This window comes from Gymnodraco acuticeps, unplaced genomic scaffold, assembly GCF_902827175.1.
Source record: "Gymnodraco acuticeps unplaced genomic scaffold, fGymAcu1.1, whole genome shotgun sequence".
Lineage (NCBI taxonomy): Eukaryota > Metazoa > Chordata > Actinopteri > Perciformes > Bathydraconidae > Gymnodraco > Gymnodraco acuticeps.
The window spans coordinates 487,641-498,437 of NW_022990548.1; the positions used below are offsets into that span (position 1 = coordinate 487,641).

The window sequence follows — 10,797 nt, forward strand, 5'->3', positions numbered from 1 at the left end:
ATCAATCATAATTAATATAGTGTTTTACATTTGATTGCCTCAACGCCTATGATATCCTCCACAGTAGAATATACAATTGCTGCTAATTTAAATGCATTTTGAGTGGTTTAGTTAACTTTGTAGCTAACACCCACAAATCGTTAATTTTTGAAAACATTTTCAGTGTCTATTCTTCGTATATTTACTGCAGCTATTCACAGTTATTACATTGTTTAAAGCTTAAAAATGTGTTAAATAAAATGTGGTGATTTCTATTTTTGTGTTAAAGTAAGAGCAGTGCAAACAGACCGCGCCACCAAAGTAAGGAGGGAGAAACTAACACGACAGGAGGGTTATAAACAGGCTTTAAATAAAGGTGATATCCCTGAGAAATAATGGAGTGGGCTTATCAATCACGCGACAATGTCCACGCGCCTCATTGTTTTGACAGGGCTGAATTAAAGGACTACGCCAAGTGTAATTAGCCATCGATCCGGGAATAAGAAAAAAACAACCTCTCTCTCTTTTCCTATTCATTCCTCGTGCTCTGCCTTCTCTCCATTAACCGCGCCTCTGACGTCACGGGGCGATTAGCGTTTCTTATTGGAGAGAAAGGAGCAGGGTTGACATCTCTTGGCTGGACCGTAAACGTGAAACAGCTCCTGCTCACACACACTAAAATCCCGGTCTCACACACACTAACATCCCGGTGTCTGCACACACACTAACATCCCGGTCTCTGCACACACACTTTACATCCCGGTCCCTGAACACACCGTGCCGTGGCTGCAGGAAAACGGTCCTTCTTTCCCTCCTCTTCCTCCTCTTCCTCACTTTCTTCTGACTGCATGTTCAGCCACACTGCCTCCCCTCCTCTCCGCGTCTTCACTTCGGCATGGACAGCCGGGTACTCGAGCATCCTCACGCCCAGTTCGGAGGCTCCTTGGGCGGATTGGTGGGCTTCCCGTACTCGCTCGGTGCCCATCACCACCACCACCACCACTCCCTGTACGAGCTCGCGGGGGGACACCAGCTGCAGTCCGCGGCCGCCAACCCCTTCTCTATAGACGGATTACTGAACGGATCCTGCTCGGCCTCGGTGGTCAACAACCCGCTGCTGTCGCCCGACGGAGGGCAGTTCAAACTCTCAGGTAGGCCTGGCTCTTTTTTGTCCCGTCTCGTATTATTAGTAGGTTATAACAAGTAGACCCATGCGGAAACAAAGCAAGTCAATATAAAGTGGGTGAATGTAAAAGGTCTGTTTTACGAATCCGAATTCCTTTATATTTCCCACAGAGGGGGAATTTACATTGTAAAGCAAAAGTAAAGATAGAAAAATAAAACACTATTAGATAAAAGGCACGCTCATGATATTTTTAAATAAAGGCGAAATAAGTCAGATTTGTGCAGACCATAATGTGTTAGGCTTTGAGCAAAGCTGTTTGAACTGGAGTCAGTCTGTAGACAATTATGTTGTTTCAAAGTTTTAGAGCTTGGTGATTTAGAAAATATATATTTTTTCAAGTTTATGTCCAAGCTCATTTGTATGCGCAAGCTCTATGCCTGGCTCTTTTTTTATCTCATGTGTTATAGATGTGGAAACAATGCAATGTAATATAACATGAAACTGGCCTGTTTTAAGGCGAAATAAGTCCGTTTTTTGTTGAATTTAAATGCAAAATCAAACATTGTTTAGGCTCCAATGAAAGCTTTAAGAACTACAAAGTCAGTCTATGACAATCAGGTTGTTTCAAAGTTTTGAAGTTTGGTGATTTAAAAGTTAATCATTAAAAAATGTATGTGCAAGCTCAATGTATTTGTTCAATAACTTGACTGCACTGGGGGTTCAAATAAAGGCAACGATTTATAATTCATCTCGTAAAATTCTAATTGGCTGCAGATTCTTTAATATGTCAAACTTAATTTTGCAATTATGTGAAATGTGTTTTAATATAACAAATTAAAGTGTGTTAGCTTTGGGCCTTGCATTTGTGGCACTCATTAGAGTCAAAATATAACATGTTTAAAAGAGTCTTACAGCCTTACAACAAAAATGATGCTTTAAAAGCCAAGCTATGACAGTCCCCTCACTCTACTCTCTCTCTCTCTCTCTCTCTCTCTCTCTCTCTCTCTCTCTCTCTCTCTCTCTCTCTCTCTCTCTCTCCCACACACACCACACACACACACACACACACACACACACACACACACACACACACACACACACACACACACACACACACACACACACACACACACACACATACACACACGCACATAAATAAACACACACTTGTACAAACACACACTCACCTCGACCCCTGCAGATTCTGGGGACCCGGATAAGGACAGTCCAGGTTGTAAACGGAGACGAACGAGGACAAATTTCACGGGGTGGCAGCTGGAGGAGCTCGAGAAGGCTTTCAACGAGAGTCATTACCCGGATGTGTTCATGCGGGAGGCGCTCGCGCTCAGGCTGGACCTCGTGGAGTCTAGGGTTCAGGTAAATAATAAATTAATCAAATATGTTGAAGAGAATTATTATTATTTTTTGAAAGATGGAGGAAAAAATAGTTTGGAGTTATTGTTAAAATTGCAGTATAACTTCCGTGTTAAAATATGCATAACATGTCAAATGTCAGAGGGACGTTTGTTTAATGAAGGCCTACCCCCTACTGAGATAGCTATTTGTCAATTACGAAGGCATCAATACAGGGTCACTTTTGAATTATGCATGGAGGCAACCTATTGATTTATGGGTTAATAAAAACAAGGCTATTTACTGAGCAAGGGTGAACATGGTATTGTTCTTTTACCTTATATATTATATTTATTCATTTAACAGTTTATTTACAATGTTACCCTTGTTTTTAATCTATTTTTGCACATTTAGGTATTTCAATTTAACAGGTTAGGCTAATTTATTATTTTCTTTTTATCATTATTATCATTTTTATTTCTTTTCATTATCAATAAATGCAAAATACAGTGAAAGTAAAAGCACGATTAAGTTATATAGAAATATTAACAATATTTAAAAAATGTTAACAGCTGGTGATAATCATAATAACTCATGATAATAATTAGCAATATACCAATAATGAATTACAAAAAAGCATGATAATGATAATTACCATTAACAATATGAGTTGAATATGTCTTGAATCAATTATTTTAGAGCAAGAAAATAAAGATATTTTAATAAAAAGTTATACAGTACCCATCTTTCACATTTCAGAATTAGATGTCCATTTATTTATTTTAATAATAATAATAATTGTAATAAAATAAAAATATTATTATATCAGAAAGACATTTTTCAAGTAGGCCTATTATTTGCTAAGCATAGAAGCATGGGCTATGATATAGGCTACTTAATTTAACATATTCTCATGTATTTCTAAATGATCCACATATATTCGCCTGCACGCCTGTCTCTTGTGAAAGCGGTACAGAGCAGCTCTCGGTTGCAGTGTGCGTGTTGTTTGGGGATTTCGCTCCTAAACCTCAGATTATTGTTCCCTCAAGCTGCTTAGCGCTCCTTTATCACCAGGTTTGCGGGGGAAAGATATAACCAACATTAACAATTCGTAAGAAGCGCCATTGTCGCACATGATGTTGGTGTGTCCCCGTCCTTATTATGCAATGATCGCGGATTCTGCATGCTAAACTCCCGGCGTTATCAGCTCCGAACACGCGGCCCTGAGCGCACCCAGAGGCCGGGCAGAGAGCCTCTGAGGCGGGGGAAGCTGCCTCTGTTGGCCCGCTGCGGAGGGAGGAGAGTCGGGGGTTGTAAAGCCCAATGAGCTGAGGTGCTGGAACATCAATGGTGGAAAAAGCATTCAGATTCTTGAGTAAAAGTAGCCTACTAATACCAACAAAAAAACAACCCTAAATGTCAAGTACAAGCCATACTGCATCGAGAATGGTATAGTAAAAGTATTTAAGTTCGAATAGGAAATTGTACTCAAAGTATTCGGAGTAAAAGTTACTGCTTAACATATTTTAATATATATATTTTTTTTTAAAGCTATAGCACCAAATCTTGACATTTAAGAAAATAAGAAATATTTAGCTTACAATGAATTAACCAACTCATGGTTTTAGTTATACTTGGATATAATGGTGGATGGTTTAATCTAACCAAATAATCATAATTAGAAAAGCTTTTCCTATTGTGTGTCAAAATCTGAGTTAACTAAATACATCTTTAAAATAAATATGGTGGAGGAAAAAGTACAACATTGGCATCCAAATGTAGTAGAGTAGAAGTATGTATAAAATGAAAGTGCTTGTAAAGTACAACTACTTAAAAAACTGAAACGTTGACTTTTAAATAAGTGTATTATGTCAACAAATTACACATAACTGTATAAGGTTAGTTGAAAGCAATAGAAAAATGTTCAATTTCATATTATTGCTTTTAACCAACCTAATACAGTTATTGAAATCTGTTGAAATTACACATTTAATTAAAGTCAACGTTTCAGTTTTTCAGTGCACCTCAAATGTGTACTTAAGTACAGTGCTTGAGTATGTAGGCTACTTAGTTACTTTCCCGCACTGGAGAACATACAGAGACGGCTGATACGGTACAATTAAATGTAATTGGCAGGGTTTCCCATTACAGCCTCACTGGTAATTAACGGTGGCACATCTGTGCATCTGCTGGTCCTCCGCTGTGACCTATTAACCTAATGTACGCTTTAGAGCTGCAGTAAACCAATAAACACATGCAGAATGAACACTGATTTCACTTTGTTTCAGGGCTTTGTGGAATATGTTTTGGATTTGGAGGCAATATGCTTTTGTGCTTAGCATCTGATAACCACTCTGACACTGATTTATCACTCCAACATGGCAGGTGTGAGGTCTGTTGTTGTCACACCAGAAGGGACATTTTCTGTGAGGCCTACTTCACTGATGTATTCTCTTGAAGGATATAAAATATAAGGAACACTTTTATCCAAGAAAATTAACGCAAATACTCAAGATCCTCAAAAATGACCACCAATTTTAATCAAATAATTTCCAAAAATGAACATTAAAGTGCCTTTATATGGGAAGTGTTTATTGCAGGGATATTAGACTTAATGTAGGTGTTAACTAGCCTAAACTAAATCAGTGCCCTGCTTAATAACATGTTTAATCATTGTCCCAATGAATCAATTATGTTAATTGCCAATTAACTCAACCATTGCTTTTATGATTATTTAGTCTGCAAAATTCCCCAGAGATCAAGGTAATGTCTTCAATTAGCCTTTTCTTCTCTAACTAACTCTTCAAAGCAGAAATATATTTGACTTACTTATAAACATTGGAAAATTAGCTGAAAATAAATCTAATCAGGAAAGCTAAAGGGATCTTCCTAAGTAGGTGACTTAATAATTAATTGATTACGGAAGTTCTTGATACTTAATTATCTGGATTGATCCATTAATCAACTCATTTCAGAACTTGTTCCAACAGAACTACCGAAACAAATATGAATATTCTGAACCAATTTATGACATACTTGTTTTAGGTTGGTTGAAAGCAATACGTTTGAATACAAACTATAAGGTTCAAGTTAATATTATTGCTTTCAACTAAACTTATACAATTATGTGTAATACATTTAATTGAAGTCAACGTTTCAGTTTTTCTTGTGTGCGAAATATCCACCTTCGTGTGTTTAATGTGTGTGTGTATGTGTGGCTAGCATTCCTATACTTGTGGGGACCTAAATCTGTTTACACAGTCACGTGTCGGGACTCGCCTCCCTTATGGGGACAAAATGGAGGTCCCCATGAGGGGAATCAATAATTTTAGGGTGAAGACTTGGTTAGGTTTAGGGTTAGGGTTAGGGTAAGGGTTAGGGTTAGGGTTAGGGTAAGGGTAAGGGTTAGGCATGTGTTGGTTATGGGTTAGGGTTAGGGAAAAAAGTAGAAAGAAATCTAATCTGAGAAGCTAAAACAAGCATTTAGGTCTAAACCAGGACTAATCCCTCCTTCAACTCATTTCAGAACTAACTGAACCAATTTACGAACCTTAGTGCTTGACAGATATTGATTGACCTTAGGAACTACTTCCAAACAAAAATCCTCTCATGTGCCGAGTTTCCACCTTTGTGTTTATTCATATGTGTGTGTTTGTGTGCACAGGTTTGGTTCCAAAACCGCCGAGCTAAATGGAGAAAGAAGGAGAACACAAAGAAGGGTCCGGGTCGGCCTGCTCACAACTCCCACCCCACCACCTGCAGCGGAGAGCCCATGGACCCCGAGGAGATCCAGCGCCGGGACCGAGAGCGAGCCGAGAAGAAGAAGAGGAAGCAGGAGAGGAAGCTGCTGAAGTCGCAGAACAAACTCCTGTCCGGGGACAGCTTCCACACGCCGGGGGGCTCGGAGAGCGACAGCGGGGTCTCCCAGTTCACCGACAGCGAGCAGCAGTGTCCGAGCGTCAGTGGGAGTATTCACCTCGACCTGCCTGCCTCCAAATCTGCAGACCGAGGACACCCAACTGAATCCAGCTGTGACCAAACACGACACGACTTCAGCCCACTACAGAACCACCAAAACCAAAGAACCGCAGGGGAACCGGAGCAGGTTTCTCCGGGCAGCTTCACGCTCAGCTCCAGCCCCGGAGGTCCCAGATCCTCCGCCCTGCAGAAACGAAACCCTTTCAGCGTGGAGAGCCTCCTCTCCGACGTCACGCCTCGACGGAAACCTCAGCTGGACTTCCCCTCGCTGCCCAGTCAGAGGACTCTCATAGGGAAAGGCCACTTCTTGCTTTACCCAATTACCCATCAGCCCTTGGGTTTTCTGGTGCCCCAAGCAGCCCTGAAGGCCTCGCCGTGTCTGGGACAGATGTTTGTGCCGAGTGAAGGAAGTCCTGACCTCTCCAGCTTTGTCTCTAAGCCTCTACACTCGGATCATACAGAGCACAACAATCACATTAGCAATAGAGCGGCTGGAGACAGAGGTGACTGCAGCAATGCAAGACTTCCTGTTTCTCCTCCGGCTAACAGTGAGGCTCAGGGCAGAGACATTAAGGAGGAGAGGAGTTTGAAAGTTCTCAGCAGCAATGCGAGATTCCCTGTTTCTCCTAACATTGAGGTTCAGGCCAGGCTCAGCTCCTCTCCGTGCAGAGACAGTATCGAGGAGAGGAGTTTGACAAATGGCTGCCAAGCTGCCGAGCTGCGTGCCGAAGAGAAGGGTGCGAGCGAGGCGTCTCCAGCCCTCTCCGAACGTCTCAAGGCAAACACAGACTGTCAAGAAACACCCGGAACAGATGGAGAGGATGTCGATATGGACTAACACTTTGCAAGGAGCGCAAACATAAACAAAGGACCAGGAACAACCGCTCAGACTATTCAAACATTCCCAAAGCTCTGCTGAGACACTTGGAAAAACATATCAGGAATCAGGAGACCTAATTCTCATCTATTTTTTAATCATCACGTGATCAATCCAGATGGCGCCCCTTTTAAGAAGCTAGTGGCTGTCTTCATATTTGTAGGCCTTTAGAAGCAGGTTCCTTCTCTTTTTTAGTGACCTATTAAAATCTAGGCGACAATAAACATCTCACACACAACGAAAATCCTCAGATATTGTAAAAAAAACGAGATATTTATATGTAAACACTTTTGATAAATAAAGTTATTGTTTAAATTGAATCACTGTTTTTCTAGGAGCATATGGAAAAGGGGGTGGGGGTTGCTGTGTGGCAGAACCTTGGAGTTTTGTCGTGTTACAGCGGATAAATCCTCCTTTTTCTCTGTATAGGAGGCTCAAGTCCGTCTGGCTGTTTGTATTTATTGCTTTAACAAATTTATTCATTTGAAAGGCCGAGCTGGAATGAGGTTAGTGGCTGCGGGCTATAAGGACCCTGCGCCTCCTGCTGAGTTTTGATATGAAAGTAATTATTTTCCCACTGGCTGCCATGGCTCTGGAGGCAGTTTTTTTTTCTTCATCCTCCTCCTCCTCCTCCTCCTTCTTTCAGCCCCAAAGGGTTATTAGACATTACCGATTTCTAGTGATACGGAATCACATAAACTTCCTACAATAATAGAATTAGCATGAAAGGCAGAGGGTGTCAAATTGAAATGGGAAAATAATAGCCGCACCAGCTGCATCGTGTGTATGTGTGTGTGTGTGTGTGTGTGTGTGTTTGGGAGTGTGTGTGTGCGCATATCTATTGAGGGGGAGGAGATGGGGGAGATTCGTGGGGCGGAATTTTCATGAGCTGCCTCGGTTGTCAGACGGCCCTTGTAGTCGGCTATATTAAGATAGATGTTCGATGATATCCCTCATTGTTCTGTCGCTTATATTGATGTTGCTGCGTTATCGCCCTATTGATCATGTGTCGCACATAATAGGACAGGCGCGCGCCCGTCTGCCGTGCGCCTTTTTCCACAAAAGCGCCCGAGCCCCTCGTCATTTGTTCTAATAGGACTGTGAGTCCCTGAGGGGGAGACAGATAAAGATATAGGAGAGGGAGAGGGGGAGAGGAGGCGAGTGGCTTGCATTAATATTTTTATAACCACTTTTTGGCTGAATAAAAGAAAGAGGAAGTGGCTGAATTAAAGATGTTTAGAAGAGATCATGTTGCAGATGTGTGTTTTTATTCAAGGTATAGAATGAAAAGTGGGAGATTTAGCAACAAAAATCATGTGAATTTTCCCCATAACCACTTTAAATATACACACTTAAACACTGTTCCTTAACATTAAGTAATATTCTCAGATTGGAGAGGGAGAGGAGAGGCGAGGGTGTGCCAGGATTGCATTAATAAAACACAATGCGAGTTTAAAGAGGTTGCATTTAGGATGTTTATGACATGAGAGGAAACTCCCTTAATTGGCAAGTGTGTTGTTATTCAAGCTTTAAGTGAAAAGTGGGAGATTAAAGTCAATATAAAGGGAATTTTCCTCCAAAGTGAGATCATTCATGCATACACAAACACTGTTCCTAAATACTAAGTAGTAATGTATCTCTCAAAATAATATCAAAGTTAATTGATTAATGGCCAGTCAGCCAAACTTCACAGGTGTAATGATTTTCTTTAAAGGGAAATTGGCTGAATTAAAGCTGTTTAAAGAGATAAGAAAGAGACTCCTAAATGTGCCGATGTGTGTTTTTATTTAAGGTTTATAATGAAAAGTGAAGTGGGTTTTCCTTCAAAGTGAAATCATGCATTTCCTCTGGGTCACATCCTCAAAAATGACCGCCAAATGTAATCATATTTGTTTTAAGTGAACATTTAAAGTGTCTTTATATAGGAAGTATGGAGTGGATATTCAACTTGGTTTCATTAGATTGTAGAGGTGTTCAAGCCTTAAATATTTCTTAAGCCACTTAGACCTTAATCCATTTATTTAAAGATCAGAAACACTAAAAGCTTAAGGGCATTTATAATGGCCAGTTAGCCACACTTAAATAAAGTTGGAAAGTGGCTGAATTAAAGACGTTTAGAGACAGGAGACTAAACTCCTGAATGTGAATGACAAGTGGAAGATTTAATCAATTATGAAGTGAGTTTCCCCCTAAAGTGAAATAATGCATTTTGTTAAATCACTTAAATCTGAAGCCTCAATCCAAACACTATTTTCAATTAACTCTGCCTGTCAAAACTAAAAGGTTATTAAATAATAATAAGCTAATAGAAGTTTTAGATACAAATAAGTAAAATACTTGAATAGCCGAAGAGGACTAAATCTATTTGTGTTTTTATTTAAGGTTTAGAATTTTGAGATTTAACTAAAAATAAAGTGAGTTTTCCTCCTAAATAATGCTAAGCCACTTAGACCTTAATCCTTTTTATTTATACATCATAAACACCTACATCTGTTAAGTTAAGAGAAGTATAAGAGAATAATAATAAGTCAAATACTTATAAAGGGCGGTGGTGGCGAAGTCAAGGTCACCAGTTCAAGTCCCGGAAAGACCGAGGTGTCCCTGAGCAAGGCACTATGCTTCTAACATAGGATGGGTCAAATGCAGAGAAACCGTTTCGTTACACACCTGTCCTACGTAATGACAATGAGTTGAGTCTTCTTCAACTTGAATGGCCAGTCAGCTGTTATTTCATTTCATTTTTATTTGTTCCGCTCATGGTACGCAAAACATACAATAATTGGCAACAAAACATGTCTCTACAAACACACCATTGAGCGAAAAGGAGCAGGGAGAAGAAACAAATCTTATACCTGCCCCTTTAAAAAGAAAAAAAGATGGTCTGTCCTTCATATTTCTTTTTCACAGCCAAACGTATTCACAGCCAGACATAACAGTATCTTAGGATACAAAGAGAAACACAAAAAACACTTATTTCCCACTTGACCGTTAACGGAAAGAAACAAAACAACAACAAAAAACAACAACACCAAAACATCACATAAGGAAAAGGAAAAGAAAAAAGTGCAACACCCTCATCTGAGTCCTACTGGAGAAGTTATGGTTACCAAAATAATAGTATAAAAAAGGGGCTTACAGTAATTGAGGATGTTTTTAGAAATAATAAGAGACTCCTAAATGTTGCAGGTGTGTTTTTTCCCCCAAGGTTTAGAATGACTTTTCCCACAAAAGTCACTTCGACCTTAAAAAAACCTCAGAAACACCTTCATCTTTTCAATTCAATGTTACTTTGGATACTTTCAAATACTTGAATAGCAGTAAGCAAAACGTTAGAGCTATTATGATATTATAAGACACATAAATAAGAAATTGGCTGAATTAAGGATGCTTTGGACAGAAGAGGACTCTCCTAAGTGTTTGTGCTCACACGTGCACTGTCTGGTCGTGAACGCGCGTCCGTTTAAGAAAGCGTGTGTTTAGCTCG

At 40.0% G+C, this 10,797-nt stretch overlaps 1 protein-coding gene across 1 annotated transcript; it reads left to right on the forward strand.

Annotated features, from left to right (window-relative positions):
- The first annotated feature begins 631 nt into the window (after window positions 1-631).
- LOC117553431 (homeobox protein unc-4 homolog) lies at window positions 632-8,586 on the forward strand. Its single transcript, XM_034227346.1, has 3 exons — window positions 632-1,130; window positions 2,307-2,482; window positions 6,123-8,586. Exons 1-3 carry the CDS (start codon window positions 875-877, stop codon window positions 7,272-7,274), a joined length of 1,584 nt encoding a protein of 527 aa, XP_034083237.1. The 5' UTR covers window positions 632-874; the 3' UTR covers window positions 7,275-8,586.
- The last annotated feature ends 2,211 nt before the right edge of the window (window positions 8,587-10,797 follow it).